This window comes from Camelus dromedarius, chromosome 12 (genome assembly GCF_036321535.1).
Source record: "Camelus dromedarius isolate mCamDro1 chromosome 12, mCamDro1.pat, whole genome shotgun sequence".
NCBI classification, from domain to species: Eukaryota; Metazoa; Chordata; class Mammalia; order Artiodactyla; family Camelidae; genus Camelus; species Camelus dromedarius.
In genome coordinates this window covers 67,701,991-67,729,934 of record NC_087447.1, presented here as the reverse complement: position 1 = coordinate 67,729,934, position 27,944 = coordinate 67,701,991, and the positions used below count along the sequence as shown (strand labels likewise).

General features: G+C 36.6%; 1 protein-coding gene across 1 annotated transcript in view; it reads right to left on the bottom strand.

The window, feature by feature from the left end:
• The window catches only part of CNTN5 (contactin 5), a 1,016,453-nt gene that overhangs the window by 133,062 nt on the left and 855,447 nt on the right, over positions 1-27,944 (bottom strand). Inside the window, exon 14 of the mRNA XM_031460619.2 lies at positions 87-214. Within this exon, the coding sequence (XP_031316479.2) occupies positions 87-214 (128 nt within the window). The remainder of the gene's footprint in view (positions 1-86; positions 215-27,944) is intronic.

Below are 27,944 nucleotides of genomic sequence, written 5' to 3'. Positions count from 1 at the left end.
ACACACGTAAGTGCACATTGTATACATCCACCTTCTGATAAGGCCATGAAACTATGCTTATAAAACACTTAGTCACATGTTCTTACCTTTCACAGATACTGAAGCTACGATTTCAGCGGAACCAAAGACATTTTCCCCTCGGCAAACGTACTTTCCCTCATCTGTTTTAGAAGCATTTAGGATCCGCAGACTCCCGTCTGGAAGAATAGCTAGTCTGAAAATTATTAAAAAGGTTTTTTTTTTTCCTGTTTTATTGCAAATCAGCTAAGTGGTAAGAAACTCTGATGAAATCAGAAACCACTTCCAAGGTAATAATAAATACGATAAAAGATCACTGTGAAAATATGCAGTAATAGTAGAAATATTTTGCCCTTCAAGAAATTCTGCAATAAACCCATTTAATGTCTTCTTATATTTAAAAGGGTTAGGGAGGTACAGGTTATTTTTCTTTTGACACTTTTATGACAGTTAATTTTAAAACTTGTGGGGAAAAAAAGGTGACCCTGAATTTGGTTATGAAAACTTACACTAAAATATCACCCAGCGATATTTTAATATTAAGCTTGGGTATTTCACCTCAAACCAAGAGTGACCTCAAAAATCACATATAAAAAGAAACAGCATAAACACACAGAGGAGGACAAGTCCAGAACGTGAAATTAATTGTATACAGCCTCGAGATGATTTATGGCGGTTTCTCTGCAGCGCAGCCCGTGCAGCAAGGGCGAGAAAATGTCACCTGACACCTGAAACCCCGGCTGCTCACAGTGCACTTTTTAAGCATTGAAACGTGATATCTGAGTTTGCATTTGGTTTCTTTCGAGACGTTTCTTAAAAGTGGACCTTGAGTCTTACAAGAAGGTGAACAATTAAAGCATAATTAAAATTTTTTAGAAGTTTAGTGAAAATGAGCTTGACATTCAGGATTACCATATTCTCCTGTGTATTCATTGCTCCAGAAATGTATGGATTTCAAATTTAATTAGAAGTTTTGTCCTTTTCTCCCTCTTTTGCTCCTGAAATATAACCCATTATTTCACCAGTGTGTTAACCTACTGAAGCAATGTGAGACATGATAGAAATAGCTGTTGTGGTTTTATTTGATACGACACGAGAATTTAGACTGACTTCTTTTAGGAAGGACGATTTCACAGTCTGTGCTGCTTTTGGTGGAAAACCAGTGAACCCACTGAACTTAAAATCCTAGAACTGGATCCTCCTATTCCTGAAAAGGATAGTTTTTCTGTGGCAACATGATTGTATTAAACAATTTAAGGTACAAGAGTAATGAAAAGAAAAGAAAAGAAAAGAAAAGAAAAGAAAAGAAAAGAAAAGAAAAGAAAAGAAAAAGACAAATGTAAATACAAAACAGAAACAGACTCATAGACATAGAATATAAACTTGTGGTTGCCGGGGGGAGGGAGGTGGGAAGGTACAGACTAGGAATTCAAAATTTGTAGATACTGACAGGTATATAAACAGATAAACAAGATTTTACTGTATAGCACAGGGAAATATATACAAGACCTTGTGGTAGCTCATGGTGAAAAAGAATGTGACAATGAATATATATATGTTCATGTACAACTGAAAAAGTGTGCTCTACGCTGGTAATTGACACAACATTGTAAACTGACTCTAACTCAATAAAATAAAATTAAAAAAAAGAGTAGTGACTAAATCTGTTTGTCAACATCCTGTATGTTACTTCAAAATGTGTATTCATGTTGTCAGTCAGCCCAGAACTGATGATTTTTGACGGCAATGACCTTCTAACAACTGGATTAGATCCTAGGCTACTGCGTGTTGCTTATGAAGTTGTACTTACACATTGTCATCAATAAAGAGACCAGTTTAAAACATCACACTGTTCTCAATATGGATCAAATTTGACTTACAGTGCGTAAGAAGGGAGACAAAGTTAGAAGCAAGCCAAACTAGAAACAGAATTGGACTGTAATTTACCTGTAGGCGGGACACTAATGATACATTTGGAAAACACAGTGTTCTCTATAAAGTTGTATAGACCATCCAAGATGGTCAAAAAAAATTCTGTTCGTTATTTAGATAGTGTTCAGTTTCTATAAGTATGGAACATAATGTATTTATTCCATTTCAATCCTGAAGATACACATGCTACAAAAAAGATATATTTGAAATATATATATATATATATATATATATATATATATATATATATATATATATATATATATATATTCTCTTGTGAGAATGTCAAACTTGGTTGAACTCTAGCTAAACTACTACAATTTGTGCAGACTGTTAATATCTTAAAAATGTCTGGAGTTTACTGATTGGTGTAAATTCTAATCTAGCCGGTGAGAAGTTTGGCTTAAAAATTCACTTCCTTTAAAGAAATGAACGTATCTTAGATACTGGGAGTATTTCAGCTCTTGATTTAAGATAAGTCCTTTCTCACTGACAGGAGGCAATATATTATATTCTCCTTTTAAAGACAGTTTATGAACACTCCTGTACTTTAGGCCACCAATCCACTTGGAGGGCGAAGAATTTTGAATCCTATGATGCTTTTCATCTGTCAAGTGGCAGTGTCATTTAACCAACAGCCTGTCTCCTGATTCAAACTGCAAATCCTTATCAGATAGGCTCTTTTTTTCTAACTTAGGAAAGGAAAAATAGAATACACAATAAATGTGATTTACATTCTCATGTCTGGCTATTGCAAACATAATTACTTAGATAACTGAATACTGAATTAATATTTCTTTGCAATTTCCAGCCTCTTTATCTGTCTTCTCTCCTATGCTATTACTATGTTTCTTCTACATTTGGAATCTTCAGATCTGGATATTAATTCTGCTGAGACATCCTTGAACTTGGAGTAGGATGGTAAGGGAGAGGTAAGGTGGAAGTCTGTTGTGGGTAGGGAGAAATTTTACAAATGCAAACCAGAATTCTAACATTCAGTATCAGGGCATGCTTACTATATTCTGGGCTCTAAACTTTTCCTTGAGTTTCTGCCTAGACCTAGAACAATGCTTTGGTTCTCATCTTGCACTTAATCACTGGATCTCTGCCTTGTTAACCTGCCCAGTACCACAATCTACCATTGTGCTTATGCCTCTCTTGCAGGAATTTCTTGCTAACTGCTTGGTGCCTGTCCTGATCTCCAAATTTCAGGACCATTTTCTGGATGCTCCATTTCTGTGTGTGGCTTGCCTGTCAGACACCACAAAACCTAGGTTAGATCCTTCCAAATGGACGACTAATCTGGGAGTACTACCCATTTACCTGCTGCCATGCTCTGACCTTCAGACTGGATTTCTTTCTAGTACATATCATAGTGGATATCATGTCATAGAATAATTAATTGTTAATTAGAACCATGTGCTTTAAAGTCAGAGAGGGTTGAGTTCAAATCACTGCCTTGACGAGCACGTGTGTGATCCTGACATTACTTAACCTCTTTCCTTACATGGAAAACTATCATAATTATATCTAACTAGCTTTTCAAAAGTGTTAACTTGGTGATATATGCAAATTATTGCACTTTTGTGGTGTGTGTAGACAGAATTGAAAATTTACTCAAAACTTTACATAAAATTTATGACAAATTTTAGAGAAGAAAAAGTAGAGAGTGCCAGGGAAAGTTCTTACTATGAAAATCTTAACTATTTAGGGTGTTTGAGGAGTCTATTCTGAGGAAAGCGTTGAGCTGAGAGCTGAGGGATGAGAGAGAGCCAACTGGGCGGAGTGTGGGAAAGCAGAGGGACCAGCACTTGCAAAGGCCTTGAGATGGGAAAGACCACAAAACCGAGAAGAACCAAATGGCCAAGTGTGATGGCAGATGAAAAGGGGGAGCGGGGAGTGGCCCAGGGTGAGGCTGGAGAGGTAGACAGCAAGATCACGCAGGACCTCGTATACTATGGAAAATATCTGATCTTTATTTGAAGGCTATGAGAAACTTCCGTTTTTCATGGCTTTTGATTCTTTAGTTTTGACTTAGTCATGGATAAAATATTTAGTCCAATAGTAAAAAATTAATTCTAGCATATTACCAGCTCTCTTGGGTATATTCAGGCAAATTCAGGTTTTCTTATAAGATACTATAAAATTCAATAGCTCATTCAAAGATGCCATATTTCTTCTTATAGCTTTCTTATTTTCTTCTCCTGGTCCTACTTCTGTTTATTTGCACTATATGAAATTTCCAATATTTGGCTATTTTTATCCTACAAATACGACAGTTTAACTTGGTTTGGACTAATGGTTATGTAAGGCTTTTGTGCATCCGTACTCTTGCAAGTACCACAGAAGAGGAAGATTCTGCTCATGGCAAGAGTGAAGGTGCACATCTGTTCCATATAAGTCTCCTCTGCTCTCTCTGATTGCTTTTTCACTCATCTGGCCCAGTATCTGAGGTTTATGATCCTATGTTATCACATTGGTAGTTGGCTCTCCCAAGTACCAAGAGCAACTGACATCTTTCGGATGCCATCCATTGAGAGTCAGCTGGAGTGCTCTTCAATACATTAACCTTCATTCTGGGATCCAGGCTGAAGTGGTTTCCCAGTTACCAAGATAGAAAAAAAAAAAAAAGGGATATGACAAACTACACCGTGGCTTTTGCAGTTGCTGCGTGGAAGCGGCACACAGCACTTCTACTCCGACATTTCATTGGCCAAAGAAGGGCGCATGGTCTCAAGTGAAGAAAGCACAATCATACCACGTGCCTAGCATTAAAACCAGAAATGTCTGCTCAGTAGGGCTGAAGATTATTGTACTTCTTGTGTCATGCCAGACATGACAGAAGATGTAAAGGAAATTTTAAGAGACAACCTCTGTCCATAAAGTTCTAACAGTTGAATTGTTCACACAAGGACTGCAGAGCGACAAAATTATATACCAGGCTACGATTATTGGGCAGCTCAGAAAAGAAGACCAATAAAACTTGAAAGAATTCAGCAACAAGTGGACAAGATTTGCTATGGATCTGAAAAAAAATGGATAGGTAGAAGAAAGCTTTTTAGAAAAAAAAAGGAACAAAATGAGTAAAGGAGGACAAATCAGAAGTGAGGATGATATGTTTATAAAACAGAGAAGAGATCTAACAACAGATCAAAACAGTGATTTTGCCTTTAGGAAAGGTAGCTAATGACATCCGGAGAAGCATGATGGCCCCTGTGCTGCTGGCAGCCAGTCATGAACAGCAGAAAGAAGAGGTACCGCCCTCCTCGCGGTGAAAGGCGGACTGGGCGAGAGAGAGTGCCGCTGCATCACGCTGACCCGGGGCTGTGGGACCACGGGAGCTGACACAGATACCGGTACCCTTTGCTTTTGACTCTACTTACTTTCTCTGAACAGGACATACTTCCTTTGAAATGAGAACCGTATAGATTTTTTACATCAAATCTAGGGTTGAGGATGTAGCTACGAATCAGATCAGGGGAGAGAACCCAGGTTTGAAAGAGAGCATCTCTGCAGAGGCTTTCCTCGCCCCGGAGCTAAGAAGCTAGTTAGAGGTCATCTGGGTTGAGTGTGTGGGTCATCACCTTCATGCTACAGGACCTCTTGCATATTCCCCCGAACAGTCTGGCTATTCAAGTTTTAATGCTGAAGGAACTTAAAACTCTACCTTTACCTTGTTTCCCCGATTTGACAAATGAAATAACCATCCTCTTAATAGGAAGAACAATTATACATGCAATTATAATTAAAGGAGATTGTGCGAATGTAGACACGCTTTTCTGGAGAAAGTGTTATCTAAGCTGAGACCTGAAGAGGCAGGAATTAGGCTGCTGAATGGCTGGAAGCAAGGGAGACAGTGAAGTGTCTCAGATTCATCAGCAACTTACTGAGTAGCTTCTGTATTCCAGGCACTGCAGAACGTATCTGGGATACAGTGATGAATACGTCCCAGTTCCTACCCTTAGGAATTGCAAGTAATGGAGGAAACGTCAGACAAATAAGCAAGAAATTCACATTCTGTGTGTCACATTCGGGGAAGGAATAAGCTCAGGAAACTATTTGGAGAGTCTGGAGGGGCAGCTCACCAACCTGGCGGATGTGAGCGCGATTAGGGCAGGCACCTCAGACGAGATGGCATCTCACTCGAGGGCTGAATTTTAGTAAGTCTTCTCCTGGTTTGGGAGAGGGATAGGTAAAATAATTTACTGATAAGCCTGTTGATTTTTTTTTTCTGATTTCTTTTTTGAACTCTAGTCTTTCACTCCTTTTGTTCAAATTGCACATTGCCTCTGGATTTAACTTCCTAGATTACAGCTCACTCTTTTGTGTGAAATTTTCATGGCTGCCTATAGCCTACAGAGAAACATAGTTCCTCCTTAATAGAACAGCCGAAAGTCTGCACCAAATCGTCACGACTTCCATCAGCCCTGATCTCCCACCTCAGGTCTCCAAATCGTAATGCATTTTCAATATGTGTTTATTTTCATTTGTGAATTATATATGCATCACACACAGAGAGGGTGCTACACTAATAATACTAAGATCACTGTAAACAGATAATAATTAGAAATCATAATTATAAGTAAAACAAACATGTTATCCCATTTTCTCCTTTTCCTCCTGCCATCCCCCCGTGGATCTCTTGCACATCTCTGAATTGTTCAAACCTCTACCTGGAGACTTTGCACTAGTTGTATAAGACCATACACCCTTCAGTGGTTAGACTCCCACCTATTTATCACTGCTGAAAGATGCCATCTACCTGAACCCCTCCTTAATTCTCTTTAGTGAGGATTACTCCTGCCTTGTGTTTGCTTCCTCAGAAGCAAAATAGCAGTTGTCACATTTTCCCTTAGTACACGAGAGCTTGTGTGTTTCATCCGTTGAGCGCAGCAGCTTCAGCATTTTCAAGGGCCCTACATAAAGACTTGAGACCTGAAACAAATTATTGGTTCAAACAATCTAAAACAACTCCAGTGTTGAAAATAATACAGTGGAATATTGTAACAATTAGTCAGCCCCAACTTATCTCTCCCACTGATACATGACAAAGAGTTAGCATCCTAACATTATAATAAAATTGTACTATTACAGTAACACTTTCAATGATACAGTCCTAAAAATATTTCGAAATATTCTATAACAAAATGCACATTTTATGTGAGATGTAGGCACATTTATTATTTCTGATAAAATCTGGGATGCAAACTTTGTAAGAGAGCCTCGGACCTATAAAGGTCTTAAAATGGGTTCTGCTAATAACAAACATTGACTGATCACTTTTTAATGTGTCAGGCATAATGCTAACCTTCCACACCTTATTTCACAGAAGGCTTCTAACCGTTATGTGAGCTGAGTATTGCTGGCTTCATTTATGAATGAGAAAACTATGCTTCCTCATCGTCTATTGCTTTATTCAAGGCTATTCAGCAAGTGGCAGTGCCTTGACTTCAGCCAGGCTCTTTTGTATACTTGTTTGCTGGTCAGTATCTTGCTGACTCATAACCTCTTTTACTTTGTCTCTTTATAAACTCTACAATAGTTCATAAACTCCAACTCAATAAATGGGGACAGAAATAAACTGGATATACTTTAACTGATTTATCTGATAGATGGAGAAATTGATGTCCAGAGCACTGAAAATCCCTGTGCAAAAAAGTAAAATGGCACATAGTTTGTTTTGATGATATTTATCATGCCCCTACTGTTTGCCAGACCCTATAAACAGCTCTTTTAATGCATTTTAATTCTTACAAAGACCCCAGGATATATTTTTACATTCATTTGATAAAGGAAAAGGAAGAAAATGAGGCACAGAGGACGAAGTAACTATCAAGATGTCACAGTAGCCCTGCTGGATTCCAAAATTTATACTGCACTTGCAGCCGCTATACATTGACCCGAAGTAAACATCAGAAGAAAGTTTTGCATAAGATCATACGCTTAATAGAAGCTTTGACCTACAATAGAAACTGACAGAAGCAAAGACTCAAGGGTAACAAGAGAAGACACATGTTTCCTACAGACGATGAAAAAAGAGAGAAATTCACACTCCGGGACTTGATCAGTAAGATGTTTAAAAAGCTCAGGGCAATACGCACTCAGGAGGGCCGTGCTGTCCCCATGCTCTTCCCTTTAGATGCAGTTTAGCTGGAAGGAAGAAGTGAGCTGACACAGAAAGACGTGTATGGCAGCCTTTGCAGAGCGAGAGAGAAAGCTTAAGTGCAGACGTTACTGTAATTAACAGGCCTCATTCCTGGCTCTGAGCGTCACTGCAGGCAGCCTGAAGAAACGACAGAACCTTCTGTGCTGAGCCACCGAGTGATTTCAGAACATCCAGGCTCTGAAGAAAGGGTGACGCGGAGGCAGCCTCTCTGTCAGAGCTGACTATCAGGAGGTGTTTGCCATTAAAATAAATAGTAATTAAAACACACACACACACACACACTTGTCCTCTTTCTGAAGGATATCTCTGCAAGGATTTGTCACAGACAGCTCAAACAACATAGACTGAACTACACTCAACCCTTTCCCTCAACTTGACTTCTAGTTCCAATGTTTCCTATTTTACATGAATTTGTATGGAAAATTCTGAATGTGCATGTACTTATTTTTGTGGAGACATTATGTAACGTTCCCCAGATTCTCAAGGGAATCTGTGATGAAAACAAGGTTAAGAACTACCATACAATCATTTTATAGGTGATGCAACTGTGCTCAAAGACAGAAAGCCTAGAGTATTTCTTTTTGGAAGCTCAGGGCAAAATTCAGACTATTGATTCAGAAGTCATCGTTTACTTTTCCTTTTGCATCATCATAAATTGGTCAAGCCAGATCTATTGCATATTTAAAATATCTCTTACATCTATTCTCTTGATTTTGGCTTATTGGAGAGTCTAAATGCAGTGGGTAACCAACATGAATTGGTTTTACCTTTTCTAACCACTGCCTAATAACCATGTTCTGTCTAAGCCGTTTTTCCACTTGCTTCGAACATCCAAGAAGGTCTCACAGCTTCTAGATAACTTTCAGTTGTCACAAAGGGAACATTTATCTCAGACTTCCCTGCTCCTCTCTTCCCGCCCCTCAGCTCAGCCCTGACCAGTGACTTGAACCCGGGACCCTGTGGCTTCAAGGAGAGTGGAGATCGGTGTCCCTTTACACCTTTTCTCTTCCTTCCGTGTGTCGCAGTAGGGTGGGAAGGGTAAGGAAAATAAATCTCACAATCCCCATTAAGCCAAGGCCTGCAAAGAACGCCTTCCCCTGTGGCCAACATTCTCCTGCACACACAGAAGTGAGGGGCGGAGAGGGGTGTGGATGGGGAGGTAACACTATGTTGGGGTGATGTTTAGACAAGCAGAGCGGGTTCAGCCACCCGTGCTCTGGATGAACCACCTGGTTCCTAAGTTTTCAGTTGCCTCTTCAGGATATTGGGTGCTCAGTGCAGCTTTGTTCTCAGCTTTGAGTTTCAGGCTTAACGTAAAAGTACTCCTTTCTCTTACTGCTACAACCTTATCTGAAGCTCTCATCAAAATTCATCTAGGTTTTTGCAATTTTGCGACCTCTGCCTTCAGTGTCAGGCCACTTCCTATTTCAACACGTTGGTCAGAGCGTGGTGTATGGTCCTGTTACCACCGACTTCATGTCCATCCAAGTCTCCACACTGCATTCGGGACAGAATCCCAAGCCCTTTGGCATCATGTATGATATGGTTCATAATCTTAGTCTCGCTCTGGTTTTCTGACCTCATCTCAAACTCCTAACTACCTTCTCACTTCTACACCCATCCTACTTTCTACTCATAATGAGCCACTTGTCATTCTGTGAAGAGTGTATGTTTTCTCACGATCTTGAGTCTTTGCAAATAGTTTTCCTCTATCCAGACGGGAATTTTTCCTGCTTCCCCGCCTCATCTCTCTGGTAGACTCTTATCATTCTCTAACTCCTGGCTGTTGCTCAAATCACACCTGAGTGATGTTCCCTAATCTTGAATTATTATCTTCTTATCCATATAGTCTTCTTCTGTCCTTTTATATGTGTAATACATTGCTTAGTATCCCAGATTTCAGAAAATTATGCTACAAATATTTTTCCTAGGCTGAAAACTACCTGAGGAACAAGTATCGTAATGACACAATAAGTGGCCAATAAATCAGCGCTCAAATCCCTCATCATCGTATCTGGTTAACTACCATGTTTAGTGTATGTTAATTTCTCTGACCATCTTTTTTCCATGAGGGTCCATGATGTTTTCCAACTGCAGTGAGGAGGCAAGGAGTAAAATCTTAGAAGGAGACAGCAGAAGGCATTTTGAGTTAACTTCGTTTGCTAGGATTCATTTTCACTGATAATTTTTTTTAAATTATTTTCACAGGTTGAGGTACACTTCATAGTACCATGGTGTGTGTATTAGCATGACCGTGTCAGTCTTTCCTTACTGACAATAGAAAGCTACTAAAATCTTAGTGGCTATTCTTTCTTTGAACCATACTTTGAATCACTATTAACTAGATTAAACCTGTGTATTTATAACATTTTTTTCTATTTTATGTTAAAGTTATTTCTTCCTTATAGGCTCTTGAATAGTTTGGTAAAAACCTATCTCAACTCAATGCATTTTTTTATTTTCCCCTGGAAGCACTGGGCTTAGCACTAATGAGAAATTGATCTTACAAAGAGAGAGAAATTAAAACCAAACACAGTAAGTCTAGGTAAATGCTTTCAGAGTGATTGCACTGGATTCTAAACTTTTCCACTGAGATATTTCTAAAGCTGGAAGATGCTGTGGAATCGTATATGGCCCCAAACTGAGAACTTTTTAGTAAAAACCATAGTTGGGCTGGCATTGAATCATTTACCTTGTAGCTGTTCTGAACTGAGTACTCTGTCATTTCATGTTACCTTGGACATGAAACCTGTCAGCATATCTTAATGCAGGTGAAGGAAGAGGACAAGTATTTATAAAAACTCGCAGTCTTTATTACTCCTGGCATTTGTGTGAGTTTTTGCATTTTCTTTTCAGTCTGCTGCCTGTATAAACATCTAGATCTCTTAGGAAGCAGAAATAAATTATTGCTCTTCTGAAACCTCTAAGGTCACTAAGATAGCATTCAGGGTAAAATTATGAATTTTTGACATCCCCACCCGGGACGGCTTTTCAGTCCATTTTAAATTATACTGACCTAATTAGGAAGCTTGACCGTGGCTAAGCTCTTTAATATTAAAAGAATGCACTTTATTATGTTTCTTTTATTAGTTCTCTCTGGGAGAGCAGCTCTTCCAATCCTCAGCTCAAGTTACTTTTTGAACAGAACAAACCGACATCAGTTAATTGATTTTGATGTATGGTGGTGTCGGGTAAGGTAAACAACAGCAGACGGCACAAAACCCCTCTTCCGCCTTCACTTGTAAGCTGACCTGTACTTTAAATCTATATCTTATTTCTCTCATCTATAAAATGAAGAGTGTGGACTAAATTTCTTCCTTTTTTTTTTTTTTTTTACTTTTTTTTGTCTTTTTTTCCATTTTTTAAAAATTGACGTGTAGTCAGTTTACAATGTTGTGTCAATTTCTGGTGTGCAGCATAATGTTTCAGTCATACATATACATTCATGTTTCTTTTCATATTCTTTTTCATTAAAGGTTACTACAAGATATTGAATATAGTTCCCTGTGCTATACAAAAGAAACTTGTTTTTTTTATCTATTTTATATATAGTGGACTAAGTTTCTAAGATATTTTTCACCCATTTACTCATAAGTCCAGAATTTTTGTCTCAGGCTAACGTTTAGTGATATTTTTTTCTATGTTACAGTTAGCACCCAAATCCAGAGAATGTCTGATTTTTTGCTTTATTTATTTTTTTGAACTGTCTTGAAGTTTTCTTCTCACCAAGATCCTTCTCAGAACAAGACAGCTTCCCAGTTTCTGACCTCCAATCTGCACCCAGCCGTAGGCACTCAGGATGCTGCCCTCCTCTGGGGATGACGTAGAAGAATATGAAACATGGCTCAGTGCCCTGAGATATGCACTGATCCCTTTTCCCCCTATGTGAAACAGCCTGGCTATTAACAAGACTAATTGAGGAGGTAGGGAATAACTATCAGTATGTGAGAAATTTTAAGCCAGTTTTGACTGAAGAATATGAGGAAATCAAGCATAAGTTAAAATTTCAGTGGAGTTTAGGGCTTAAGCAATGTCACAGATAAAAAGGTTTGGAGAATGTGAAGCTACTGGACAATCAAAACCCACATTAGTCTAACCGTCTTAATCATTTTGACGTAAATCCAGTATAACTGCATCAATTATGCATTTGACTTATTTTAATCAAAATGTATGTGGTACAAAATCACATGCAGTTTTTTTTTTTTTTTATTTTAGACAATCGGATTCTGACACTTAAGGGCTGAGTGACTTTGGGCAAGCAATTTACTCTCTCTGAATAATCTATTTGTAAAATCAGGGATGCTAATGTCTATATGGTAGTAGCAAGAACTAGCAATGTATAAAGTAGCTATCACTATCCTGAGAATAATAGAAGGTATTCAGTTGGTATTACCATATGATCCAGCAATCCCACTCCTGGGCACGTATCTGGAGGAAACTCTAATTTGAAAAGATACATGCACCCCAGTGTTCTTAGCAGTACTATTTACAATAGTCAAGAAATGTAAGCAACCTAAATGTTCATTCACAGATGAATGGATAAAGACGTCGTGGTATATTTATATAATGGAATACTATTCAGCCATAAAAATGACAAAATAATGCCATTTGCAGCAACATGGATGGACTTGGAGATTGTCATTCTGAGTGAAGTAAGTGAGAAAGAAAAAGAAAAATACCATATCACTTATATGTGGAAACAAACAAAAAATGACACAAATGAACTTATTTACAGAACAGAAACAGACTCACAGACATAGAAAACAAACTTGTGGTTACCAGAGGGGAAAAGGAGGTGTGGAGGGATAAATTGGGAATTTGAGGTTTGCAGATACCTGCTACTATATATAAAACAGATAAACAACAAGGTCCTACTGTATAGCACAGGGAACTATACCTTGTCATACTTTGTCATAGCCTATAAGGAAAAAGAATATGAAAAGAAATATATATATTTACGTATAACTGAATGACTGTGCTGTACACCAGAAATTAACACAACTCTGCAAGCTGACTATACTTCAATAAAAATAAATAAATAAATAATAAGCAAATAATTAAAACTGTAAAAAAAAATAGTTATTATTTGAGAAGTGTCTATTATAGGCCAGATCTTGTGTCATATTCTCTTACCTGAATCATATTCTCTTGGGAAGGTCTTTTTATATAGTAACATTAAACTGAGATCTAAATGATAAGAGGGAAGCAGCCAGGCCATTCAGAATCCGGGCGAATACTCCTGTCAGAGGGAATCACGGGTACAAAGGCCCTGAGACTACAATGAGTTGGGGCGTAGGGCCAGAGAGAAGGCCAGGGTGAGTGATGGGCACCAGGAAAAGATAAGAGTGGTAGACATTTACACTGACGGGAAAATTTAAGTAGACTAGCTAGACATTTTAAATCTCACCTACTATGGAAGAAAAAGAAAAAGTACATTTTGCTTTCAGTGACAATATTTTGAGTTTTGAATGCAGGTCTAATTACTTAAATAGTATTCACTTTAGCTGGGGGACAAAATTGGGGTCATTCATGGATTTAAAACTAATAATGTTATATAATATCATAAAATTGTTTAAAATATTATGAATCATTTTTTAAAAAATTCATAGTCCTGATCAGGTGTTTTACTTGGAGGATGGTTATTCAAAAGCATATCATTACCTTTGGCATCTTTAAACAAGGCAATTCAGTTTTTCTTGCTATTTTTATGGCAATCTTGTTACCTCTGGACCCAGAGAAAACTCAGGTGCTAAATGAATTTCATAATCTTATGCTAACAACTGCTTTTCATTCTTTCATTCACTTAATATTTGTTTAGCATGATCCATATTTTATGCTTCATTCTCTACAGATGAGACAAAATCAATTTTTCATATACAAAGTTCTCAGTGGACGGACAGGTCTCTGTTCCTTGAATGGAAAAATGCAGCATAAATGCCAGCAACAAGGCTTTGGGTCTAGAATGCTCCCTCACTCCACTCTCACTACCTTTTCTTTTTCTGGCTAACTGATAACTATTCTTTGGTTCTCAGTTTAAGTATCACCTCCTTTGAGAAGCCCTCCCTGACTACTCCCAGCCTTGTCTGTTTCTTTTGTTACACACACGCATAGGATCAGATTTCTATCCTTCAGAAAGAAAAGTCAATTCCTTAACCCAATTTGTTATTATTGATTAATTAGTGTGACAATTCTTTGAGGCCTGCTTCCTCATTGTAAGTTCCATGAACACAGTTTCAAGTCTATTTGTGTCCATTATTGTATCCATCATGTCTCACATGGGGACTGGCTCAGATTAAGTGCCAACAAAGTGTCTGTTGAGTGAATAAATAAACGCATGAATGAGTATTCTTAAGAAAGTATCTTCTACTTTGTCTTCCTTTAAATGTATCGTATCGGTCATTTCATTTTTTTTCTGCTACAATTAAAATGAGGTTTAAAAAACACTGAAAACTTAAAGACTTGCTTTTAAATAACGTCTGCTGTCTCGTACACATGAGATGTGTCTCAATCACATACTAAGAACACAATAAAAGAAGATTAAATACATTATATTTAAAATATATTTAAAATATATTTTATATATTATAAAAATACATTATTAAGTTAATACTACTTTCTCTTGATTCATCTGATTCATTCTGATGAATATCTGTACTGTTTTAATTGCAACTTGGAGGCGGGGGTTGGAAGTTGGGCAGGCAATGCCACTGTAAAAAGCTGAAAATGATAGGAATTTATATTGCAGCACAGTTACGAACTCCTCTATGAATCATGGAATCAGAAGAAAAGTTGGAATTGAGACACTTGAGGTCTAAGTCTTCTCCTGCCCCACTGATAATGTGCCACTAAATAAGTCATTTCACTTAGAGGCAATTTTTTTTCACCTATAAAATGAGGGAGTTAGTCTAAGTGGTTTGTAACGTCTCTTGCAGTTCTAAACATTATAAAATTCTACAACTGAAAGAACCCATTCAAGAAACCCAGACAGGAAGATCTTTGCTTATGATTTAGATACCTGACCAACTATGGAATCCATTGTGCAAGCTGCTTTTTCTAGATATGATTAGGCAGGTGTACACAAATGCAGGTCATTGGCACAAAGCTAGTAACTACCCTTCTTTATTGCCTGTTCTGGATTAGATATGGTTACAGATTCAATGCAAATGAGTTCTTAGAGTTCCCCTTTAGAAAGGAAACTTAAAATATTCTTATATTTTTGCTTATATGAGTCTTTAGGTGAATGTGGGTTAATTAAAAAAAAAGTGGGGGCGGTTCTTGACATAATTACCAAGAGTCAATGAGTACTAGCCTAAGTTAGAATCAACTCCTTATATGGAGGCCACATACAGTTAGGATGGACAACACTACCTTAAACAATATGAAATGAGTGGCAGAACTATGTTCATATTATCCGAAGCACAAAGTGCCTTCTAATGGAATGTGCTTCTTTAAAATTTAGGATTGGTAATTAGATGTTTACATGAAGTATTTTCTTCTTTTTTTTTTACATGAAACATTTTCATATGCCTAGGGTAGCAAATCACTTACAAAAAAATATATTATTGTAAGGTTTATAACGATGTCTGGTCAGATGAAGCCTGAATCTCCAATTGGTTTCATCATCTTCAGCAGTACTGCTGGAATATTGTGCTGGTGACACCTTTTCAAAAAAGTTAGTCTTTTTTTTTTTAACTCAAAAAAAAAATTTTTTTTTTTGCTTCTTTTCCTGCATCCTATACTATTTTTTTGGCTAAAGGAATTAATGAAGTCAGAAATGCTACTTTTGATTTGGTAAGAATCATGAAATAGACTTGAATCACCCAACAGCTACCAGTAGTCACTTAGCAAGAAAACTGGAACAAAGATTTAATTAATGAGTCAAAGAGACATTGATACTTTCACGAGACAGTGTACTGCAGTGATAAAGACTTTCAAATGAAGGCTTAGGAGTTGGATAAATGTGGGTTTAAATCCTTCCCTTGTAACTTCCTAGCTTGTGATGCGGACAAGTTCTTTAACTTTTTTGAGCCTCTGTTTTGCGGATACAATAGCATTATCTATCTCAAAGGACTGCCTTAAGGATTGAGAGGGAATGCAGATTGATTAGCACCAGGCCCAACACACAATAAGCATTCTGTAAATGTTGGCTATTATTCATGAAGGAATTACAGAATCTTAAAATTGTGTGGGACTTTATGCATTCATTCTGGTACTCACGGTGGGAGTTACTTTTAGTGCTTATCTGATAAAGGGTCATTATATTTCAATGTTTAAATACTTTAAGGGACAGGGAGTTCAGCAGTTTGAAAGTAACTCATTTAACTGTTGAAAAGCTTTGTTGAAACTTTCTTAACAATAAGCCTAAAAATGGACTTCCTGTTAGTTAGTAGTATTTGCATATAGCTATTTCTTTATGGCTCACAAAGCACTTTTTGATACATTATCTCATTTGATTCATCAACCCTATGAGGGAAGTATGGTCCATTCATGTACTCATTCATTCATTCATTCAAAAATATTTATTGAGTCCATCCTAGGTACCAGACACCAGTCTAGGTTCTGGGGAGTTGTGGCTGCATGACAGATGAGATGCCAAGTTATAGGAGGCTGATAAATACAGTGGAGGCAGAACCGGCACCAAGATCTTTGGCTCTTATTTTGGTGTACTTCCACCAGATTCTTTATAACAGTAATTATCTTTTTCTGTGAGATGAGAATCTGAGTCTCACGGTGTTTTCCACATTGCCTTTTGTTAAAAAATTAATAAACTTTATTTTTAGAGAGTTTTAGGTTCAAAGAAAAAGTGAGTGGAAAGCACAGAGAGTTTCCTACACATACCATCTTCCCCCACTGTCAACATCCCACAGCAGAGTGGTAAATTTGTTATAATTAATGAACCTACACTGACACATCATTATCACTCAAAGTCCGTAGTTTACACCAGGGTTCACTCTGGGTGCTGTGCATTCTATGGATTTTGATACATGTGTAATCACATGATCCTCCTCTGCAGCAGTGCACAGAGTAGTTTTACTGCCCTAAAAATCCTGTGTTCTGCCTGTGCATCCCTTCCTCTCCCCTAATCTCTAGCGACCACTCAACTTTTTACCATCTCCATCGTTTTGCCTTTTCCAGAACATCATGCAGTTGGAATCATATAGTATGCAGCATTTTCATTTGGCTCACACTGCCACTTTAAATTTCTTCTAAACTTGCTGCCACCAACCTCATCACTGACCCTCATCAGTTCATCCTTTACCCCATCTCCCATTCATCTTCCTACTGTTCAGCTTTTAGTAGACTACTCCTTGGTTGAAACCAACTAGAAGCTGAGATTGATTGTGAATTCTTTGAAAAATTAGAAAATAAAAATGCACATTTATACAATATTTTGTGATTTTTATGACAATTTCATGCAAATTTCATTTGATTCTTAAAAATGTGGTATATTAGAAATTACCAGATCCCTTTACAAATTAGTTGGAAAAATTAAATGACTTGTGCAGGCAAGTGATTAGATGATTCAAAACACCCCAGAATCTTGTGGCTAAATATGATGCTTTTGACACTGTTACCTGTTATATTTCTGATACATTTAGACAAAAATTACATTGTCCAGTTAATTTTATTTTTATCAAAAGTACCATCACTTTTCCATGATTTATAATTTATGGTATCATAAACTACATAAAATAAGAGAGGGAAATGGATATTCTTGATAGTTATTTTGGGACCTCTGTGTGATTTCTCATCTATACTATGCTCCCTATTTTTAAAAAATTTTATCTAGGTATTAAAATATGGATTTTTTCAATTTATTCATGGGCCCAGTGTGATATGAGGGTTGGTATACAGAATAAAAAAGATATAGCTGGCACTTTTAATAAGATTGTATTTTAATGTACAGCAAAGATACAGCAAAAAGTAATTGAAAGACAAAGTAATAGTCAAAGAACTGAGAAATGCAGAATCACATTAAAGTTATTATTAATAGATACTTTGTCCTAACCTTTTGCTCATTATGTTCCTTTCAGAAGCAGATTTCTAGCTTTGATTGTGTTTGTCATCAATGCCAAGTGTTAGACATGGAGTACCTTACTAACGTAATCTCTCAATTGAATAAGGAATATTACTCAGCCATAAAAAGAGTGAAATATTGCCATTTGCAGCAACATGGGTGGACCTAGAGAATATTATGCATAGTGAGATAAGTCAGACAGAGAAAGGCAAATATATGGTATTACTTATACGTGGAATCTAAAAAAAATACAAGTGAATTTATTTACAAAACAGAAATAGACTCACAGCCATGAAAAACAAACTTATGATTACCAAAGAGGAAAGGGAGAGGGGGAAGGATAAATTAGGAGTACTTTGGAGTATGGGATTAATAGAGACAAACTACTATACATAAAGTAGATAAGCAACAAGGATTTACTGTATAGCACAGGGAACTATATTCAATATCTTGTAATAACCTATAATGGAAGATAATCTGAAAAAAAAATAAAATTGAATAAGGATCTACAAATAATCATAGCAATGGGCACAGCAATTCACAAGAGCAGGATAATAGAAGCAGGCTAGTTCTAGCCCTAAAGCATCTTCCAAACTTAGCCTCTTGGTTAGGAATGTAGACTTTAGTTAGACAGCATTTTGACCTTGGGTGTCTTCCACAACTTCTTGAAGCCTCAGTTGTTTCTTATGTAAAAAAGAATAATTATAACAATTCTCACTTCATTATGAGGAATAAATGACATAAAGCATATGAAATGCTTTTTGCAGTGCCTGGTGCATAATAATAAATTATAATTATTATGGCTATTTTCACTTGGAAATACTCTTCGGAATAATAGACGGTACTGGGGAGGCAAACTATTCCAAGCAGAGAAGATTAAATCAGAGGAAGTGAAATAATCAGTGAGCTGGAGACAATGTGCTTTGGTTACAGGATAAGTAAATTAACTTGGATAAGGAAACAAGGCCTGGAAAAATAAGAAATGTAGGGTAAGCAATAGGCCAGGGACTGATTTCAGGACCTCTGGAATTTAAAGTTAATTTAAAGCAATAATGCAGGAAGCTGTATACTGTATTTGTTGATGTTAGTAGTAACGATGTCTGGAGGAACTCTTTCTCTAAGAAATATTTTCATACCTATCTATATGTTTATCCATCCAGATCATCTGTATCTGAAATACATTGCTTCATTGTGTAAGACACTTATTTAAACCACAAACATTTCACTGAGAGTGCTCTGAACTGACACAATATAAAATATAAAAAAATTACATATATAAACAATATAAACAATTATAAATATTAAAAAATAGGTAATTTTTGTGAAACCTGGTTTGTATCCTAGCTCCTTATTTTTATTAGTTATTGTCTCAATCTTTTTTCTTCTTTTTAAAATTTTATTTATTTTTGTTAATTTTTTTACTGAAGTATAGTTGATTTACAGTGTTGTGTTAGTGTCTGGTATACAGTAGTGATTCAGTTATGCACACATATATATGTATTCTTTTTAATATTTTTTCATTATGATTTACAGGGTATTGAATATTGTTCCCTGTGTTACACAGTTGGATAGGATTATTGTTTATCTATTGTATATATAGTAGTTTATATCTGCTAATCCCAAACTCCTATTTTATCCCTCCGCCAACACCTTTCCCTCTTGGTAACTATAAGATTGCTTTCTATGTCTGAATCTGTTTCTGTTTTGCACATAAATTTATTTGTGTCATATTTTAGATTTCACATATAAGTGATATACTATTTGCCTTACTTTTCTCTCTTACTTCACTTAGTATGATAATCTCTAGGTCCATCCATTGTTGATGCAAATGTCCATTATTTCATTCTTTTCTGTGGCTGAGTAATATTCCATTGTTCCTGTTTTCATTATAGAGTGTCCTTCTTTATCTTTCTTTATGGCCTTTGTTTTATGTCTATATTGTCTGATATAAGTATTGCTACCCCTGCTTTCTTCTCCTTCCAATTTGCATGAACTATCTTTTTCCATCCCCTCACTTTCAGTCTCTGTGTGTCCTTCACCCTAAGGTAAGTTTCTTGTAGGCAGCAAATTGTAGACTCTTTTTTTATTGTTTATTGTTTTTGTTTGTTTGTTTGTTTTGTTTTTATACAATCTGCCACTCTACATCTCTTGATTGGAGTATTTAGTCCATTGACATTTCAGGTAATTATTGATAGATATGTATTTATTGCCATTTTAAGTCTTGTTTTTCAGTTTATTTGTATTTCTTCTTCCTGTCTTTTGCTTTTTGTGTTTTCCTTTTTTGGTTTGATAGTTTTCTTTTGTATTATGCTTGTGTTCTTTTCTTTTTGGTTTTGTGAGTCTATTGTATGTTTTTGTTTTGTGCTCAGCTGTTTTTCAGGTATGTTAATCCATTACTAAGTCTACTTGCTTTACACTGGGATTCATTTGGTTCAAACACATTCTAAAGAAAATGTACATTTTATTTATCTCCTCCCCCGTATTTTATGATTCTGATGTCCTCTTTTACATCTTCATTTTTATCCTGTTTCTGTTCGTTGTAGTTATCATCACTTACACACAAATTTTTTTTTTTTAACCTGTGTACTGTCTTATTTAAGTGACTTACTTTCCAATTATAATTTTCTCTTTCCTATAGATCCTTGTTTCTTTTCTATTTAAGGAAGGGCTTTAAATATTTCTTTTAGGATAGGTTTAGTATTGCTGTATTCTTTTAGCTTTTGCTTGCTGAGAAATTCTTGATCTCTCCTTCTATTCTAAATGATCATCTTCCTGGGTAGATATGCTAAGTTGTAGGTTTTTCCCTTTCAGGACTTTGAATATATCTTGTATGCCCTCCTGGACTGCGATATTTTCTGTAGAGAAATCAGCTGATAGTCTTTTGGCAGTTGCCTTGTAATTAACTCTATTTTTCTCTTGGTGCCTTTACAATCCTCTCTTCATCTTTAATTTTTGCTGTTTTAATTATAATGTGTCTTGGTATGGGTCTGTTTGGGTTCATCTTGTTTGGGACCCTCTATGCTTCCTGTACCTGGATATCTGTTTCCTTCTTTAGGTGTGAGAAGTTTTCAGCCATAATTTCTTCAAACGCATTTTTGATCTACTTTTCTCTTTCTTCTTCTTCTTCTTCTGGGATCCCTATTATGTGTAGATTTGAATGTTTTATATGATCCCATAGGCCTTGTGTATTGCTTTCGTTTTTTCTTTTGTTTTTCTATCTGCTGTTCTGATTGAGTGACTTCCACTGCTCCATGTTCCAGATCACTTATTCTTTCTTCTGAATTATCCAGTTTGCTATTTATTGCCTTTAGCTCAGCTTTTGTTTTTGGCAAATGAATTTTCTAATTTTAATTGGCTCTTCTATAGTTTCTAGTTCCTTTTTACAGTAATCTGCATTTCAGTCAATAGCCTTTCTTAATTCCTTCGGTATTTTCATTCTTTTTGAACTTAGCATCTGGTAGACTGTGGCGTTGCTTGTTTCTCATTGTGTAGGCTCACAAAGCACACTGTTTTGACACTGCCCTCAGCCCCATGCCAACCATAGGAATCCAGGAAATTGACTGGGGTGTCCCTCAGGAACTGTGCTCACAAAGCCACCAGCACAGATCCACTGGCTAAGAAGTGCTGAGAACAGGCACCAGGGCTGCCTTAGCTGCACCCTGGACCCACCGGGGGAGCCGCTGAGTCAGCCCAGCCCCGGCCCTGCCTCTGCGAGCCTCGCTCTGCAGTCTGCAGTCTGCAGCCAGACCGCCCAGCCACGGGAGCACCGGCAATCCGCTCAGATGTCCTGCAGGCACTGAGTAAACCTGCATATCACACAGCTGCTGGGACACTCAGCTTTCAGCCCTGCTTCTGAAGTCACTGTGGCCCCTGGAGATTGGCTTGGGTTTCAGCCCCACCTCCATGTGTGGGAAACCTCCCGGAGCTCCTGGAGGTGGAGCCACTCCTGCTGTGAACACTCTTGAGAATGAGGCTGCATGCAGGTTAATTATGGGGTTTCAAAGGCAGCCCCACTCTCCTTCCTGTGCACACCCCCAGTGCCAGCCCAGACCATGCTCCAGCCCCTTCAGGCAGTCTCTGTGAAGCCGACCCCAGTGCTCTTCCCAGGTCTCTCCTCTGAAGCCTGAGTTTCAGCACCCAGCCCCTGCATGCACCAGCAGAGGCACATTTCAGGCTCAGGGATGCAGTGAGGTGTCAGGGACCCTCCGTGCTGGTATTTCTCTGTTCTGCCTTCAGCAAACCAGCTGCTGCCTTTCCTCGGGGCCCCTGAAGCTCCGTTTCTGCCCCAGCTGACCTCCCTGCCAGTGAAGGGGCTTCCGGGGGTGAGAGAAACTTTCCCCTTTCACAGCTCCCTCCCAGGGGCTCAGGTCCGGTCCTGACTCCTTTTTGTTTTCTTTCATCCCGCCCAGTTATGTGGTGATCTTTCTTGCAATTCTAGTTCTATGAGATCGTCCAGCATTCAGCAGGTGTTCTGTGAGAACTGTTCCACATGCAGGTATATTTTTGATGTATCTGTGGGAGGAGGTGGGCTCCCTGTCCTTCTATTCTGCCATCTTGATTCTGCTGACCTTTTGTCTCAATCTTGATTTAAGATTCTTCAAATTAACTTTAACAAAGGATGTGTCTAGATAAACTCTAAGCTAGAAATCTGTTTTTTGTTTTGTTTTCAACTTGTCAAAATAACCAAACTTAGTAGAGAACTTTTGGAAGATATTTTCTGTCAAATGCTTTATAAATAATGTTTTTAAACACCAGCACATTTCTAAAGCTGTAGGAGGCATGAAGACAATAATGAACTGGTGTCTTATTTATAATCCCTTGGCTGCTTTGAGAGAGAATAAAAACTCATTTAGCATTCTAGAAAGAAACTGAGTTATCTGGTACTCTGACTTTCAATGCAGGTTAACTACCATCTATCTTTCTTTTCTGATGAAAGGTGAAATCTTACTTAGCAACTGGAGAAAAAAAGGCAGTTACCAAGAAACATGCATTATATTCAAAGATCTTATTACCGCTGATACTAGGGATAAAAAAGGCATTAGTTCCTTTAGCTGACAGTAAATGGAATAGCATGTTTGGACCCTTTATTTCTCCGATTTGTTTCTGTTACAGCTTGGATGCGCACTTTTGCGACTGTCCTTCTTAGGGGGTGATGGATGATAAACCTAAATTTTTTCTCTCCCACTCCTAAGCCCCCACTTAATGCTCAAAAAAAAATTCATTTCTACTGGAAGTCTTAAGCCATCAACTTTCTTTATCTCTTAGGAATAAGCATGTTGTGATAAAGTGAGTGCATGTCAGAGTACTTAAAGAACCCTGCCTGAAGTAACAGTGCCCCGTGCATCTGCCTATCACTGCAGATTACATTTATCTGAGAGTTCTTTTGAACCCAAGAAATACTACAGATATTCAGCAAGTTCACTGAAATAAGCAATAACTGGTATGTGCTATGCTGTCAACGCATTATCTTTAGAAAGGAAACCGAATGACCTTTGTCACATGGGTTTCTTCTGCAATAAAAAAATAAGTTAAAGGGGAAAAAAAGCTAAATAGCAGTAGAAGTGTAAAAAGCCACACATATATGGGCAGTTTATAACCTGGGTGATTTAGTAATAATAGAGTGCTTTAGGTGAAAGGCAGATTATTTTAAATAATAAGTAAAACTTTAGTTATATTATGGCAAAAAGAAAGGTGCATAAGCCATTTGTGTATACTTTAAAGAAAAATGATTAGGTGAACGCTGATGTAACTATGATTCAGGTCAGGAGCTAGTGTACTAGTACTTCCGAAACCCCACTGCACTGCCCACCGTGAGCACAAACCTACCCACCATTTTGACTTTGGTGATGATCATTCTCTGGCTTTTCTTTTCGTTTTAACATCTACTTATGCATTCTCCAACAGTATGGTTTAGTTTGTCCATTTTTAAATTTCATAGAATCACACAATATAATTTTTTGTGCCTTGCTCTTTTTCGTTAACATGTAATTCTGTGATTCATCTATATTGTAGGAGGCAGCTGTAGTCCATCAATTTACACTGTTGAGTGACATTTCACTACCTGGATATACTGTAATTTATTATTTCATTCTTGATAGACACTTGGGTCATTTTCAGTTTTCTCTATTACGAACAGTGCTGCTGCACATACGTAAGAGATTAGCTAGGTATTTACAGAGGAGTAGAATGGCAAAATTCTTAGCTATACACCTCCTTGCTACATAATACCAAATTTATTTTAAGAGTGGTTGTGAGAATATGCAATTATGTGCGAATATGCAATTATCTCTTCAGTAATATAAGATTTCCTTTTCCCCCAATATAACTGGTAATATAAAGTTATCAGAACATTTTTTCCCCAGTTTAGAGGATGTGTAAGGATATCATACTATGCCTTTTTTAAAAATAGGTTTGCATTTTCCTGATATTAATGATATTTAGCACTTTTTCCTGTTGGAGTTCCTCTTTTGTGAAAAGCCTGTTCAGGACTTTTTTCCAATTTTTCTACTTCGTTTTCATATTGTTTTATTTTGTTTTTTGTTTGTTTCATATTAAGGACGGATTCTAGATCTTTTTTAGTTGTGTGTTTGAAATATCTATCTTGTCCCACTCTAAGATTTGTCTTAACATTCTCCTTAGGGTATATTCTAAAGAACAAAATTTCAAAATTTTAATATAAATTAAAAAAAAATCAATCTTCCTCAATGGTTGCTTCCCCCACCTATTTATCTTTTTCTTTTTTTTTTTTTTTTGAAGAAATTTGTATCTACTCTAAGGTCAAGAAGATACTCTCCTATATTATTTTCTAAAATTTTATATATTTAGGGCTTTAATCCATCTGAATATATTTTTGAATATGATGTGAGGTAGCAGTAAAATTTTCATCTTTTTCACATAGGTTTTCAATTTTTCACTGATTTGCAATGTCATTTTAATGCCTTAAAAGTATCCATAAACATATGGATGTGTTTTAGTTTCTCTATTCTGTTTCTTTTGTCTATAAGCTAATTTGTATCATGTTTTGTTATCTAAATTCTATAACCTTGTAGGAGTAAGAATGTGTTGTAGTTGCCATCGTATTTACAAAGCAAGTTTTTCACCTTGTCCTTTTTATGTGAATCTTTACCATTCTTGACTCTGTACTTTCATATAATTTTTGGAATTTGCTTGTCAAGTGCCACAAAAGCAAAAGCAAAACTCTGTGACCGATGTTAAAGTACTATTGAGATACTGATCAGGACTGTTATCTCTACACACTGAGTTTTTAAATTCATGAACATGGTATATTACATCTATTTGGAACTTCTTTATTGCCTTTGGGAAAAAATGTTATTTTCCTTCAGTAAAGTCTTGCCCATTTTAATTATATATAATCCTAGGTTCAAGATTTTTTTATTCTATACTATATGGTATCCCTTTAAAACATTTCAATTTTGCAACTATTCACTTTCATTATTATATAAAACTACAACCACGCTAAATTCTCTTATTTCTGGAAATCTATCTATATGTTCTCTGGTTTTCAGTATACGTGAAAATATAATACATAAATAATGAGAGTTTTGCTCTTTTAATCATTCAATCTTTATACTATATTATACCAGCAATATGTCATTATGAGGACTTAATAATTTTTTAATCCTCCTTCAACTAATATGCCTATTAAGACACATGTGATAGGATTTATTTAACAAGTATAGTAAAATTGTTATTTTAAAATATAATCAACTTGCTAACTAGTGCTTAGGTCAGTGGCAGATAAACATTTCAATTTTAAGTAGATATGTATTTGACAGATTTTAAACCTACATGTACTAGAAATAATACTTATTGCTTGCTACTCTTTTTCCATATTTGACTAACAGTTAGCATAAACTAATATAATTTACATGTCATTATCAAATTATTGGTTAGAATTTTAAAAATATTTAAATATTTTGATGCTAGAAAATCCAGTGACCACTAATACCAGATAAAACATTTTGTCATAGTTTGTCCTCAGTAAAGACTTTTTAACACTCGCCAAAATTGTGTGCCCATTTCTCAGGTGGAAAACTGATGTATTTATTGGTTGAGGAAGAAAGGCTAGAATTCATATCATTTGATTGACAGTAGAGTCCCTTTGCTTTTATAATTCTCCACAGTGTTTGGAAATCTCTATCATCTCTTTTAAATAGTGACTAGAAGGTGGATCAAAGCAATTAAATCTGATTTATTATTTGTCATATATTTTGACCAATTTGGGGGTAAGATAATAAATAGCAACATTTCCTTGCATTTGATTAAGTAAATGGAATTTTGAAAATTTAAAATGAATGCATTATTATCAAAGATGTTACATAAACGTCTGTTTACAAGTGAATATTTTTGAAGCACTTATAATCCAGGAAAATAACAAGTTATTATCCAGGAGATCATAAGTAATATTTAACTTAGTTTGCAATTCTGAGAAAATGATTAATTATTAACTGATCTCTCACAGGTACTATCTAATGATGTTAACGCTGAAATCCTGAGACAAACCCAAAGTGAAACAAATATCATGTAAACAATTCTGCTGATTAGAGTTTGATTACTTGAAATCTAGTTGGATTCTAATTTTAGAAGGTTTGCTCGGTTGCTCTGGCCTTTTATTAGTTTCTCATAAATCAGATGGGATGGAAAATTACATTTTTGTTACTTCTTTTTGTGCTCATTTTTATTAGAATTTTTTTGTGCTAAGCCATTAAAAATTAATATTTTATGGACAAAAACAATCCCACGTCTTCTTCATGATAGCAGTCTCATTCTTTGGGAAGGGTGTGGACACGCAAGAAGATGTAATAAATCCTTAGTCTCCACTTGACCTTTGGCAGATTACTTAACTTTCTGAACCCCAGTTTCCTCATTGTTAATACAAGAATAGTGCAACTTACTTTGAAGGGTTTTATATGATAGATGACACTCTGTGTCCAGAGTAATCATACTACTCTGTATGCATATTATTTAAAATAGTCATTAATAAATAATGGCAATAGTAATAAGTGAACATTAATTAAAAGCAGTGCAAAACCTTCTGGGAGGTATTTACAAGTACTGAAGATTTTCAGATGCATTTAGGAGAAGGCACTAAAAATGCAGTTTTCACTGAGGCAACATTACAGGGAATGATGAATCAATTCTTTTCAATCAATAGATACATATCGATCCTACACTGGGCACCTTCATTAGTGATTGGTCAGCCTTCGTCGGGAGCACAGTGACATTAGGGTCACTTCTCTGTTCCTGTGGACAAGTGCTTTTTATTTACTGGGTTTGTGTACGTGTGTATGTATGTGTGAGGGGGGTTATTTGTTGTTTGCTTTGTTTTTTGGCAGTAAATAAATTTTAAAAAATGCTTGGAACAGGGAGTCAGGAGCCCCAAATTGTAGGTCTGGCTCTGCCAGTAATTAGCCTTCCAGCTTTAAGCAGGTCGCCTTAAGGCATCTGTATCTCTGCTTGTGACAATGCTACCTTGTAACTTCACACAACGCACTGAGCCTTGTTGCATGAGATTAACCTAAAAACATCAGCATCAAGTGAAAAGAAACCTTTGGGGTTAAGGAGGAGAAGGAGACAAATGAGCTGTTCTAGAAGTCACAGTCATTCAGGCTGGTGGCCCCGTCACAGCCAGGTCAGAGCGGGAAGAAGCCTGATTGGTGATTCCACTTAGAGGGTCAAGGCTAAAGATTGCTCATTTCCTCCAGGAATAAAACTGTGGCTAAAGGAGATGTGGTCAAAGGCATATTGTGAAGGGTTAAGAATTTCAGAAAAACTCGCAGACGGCATCAG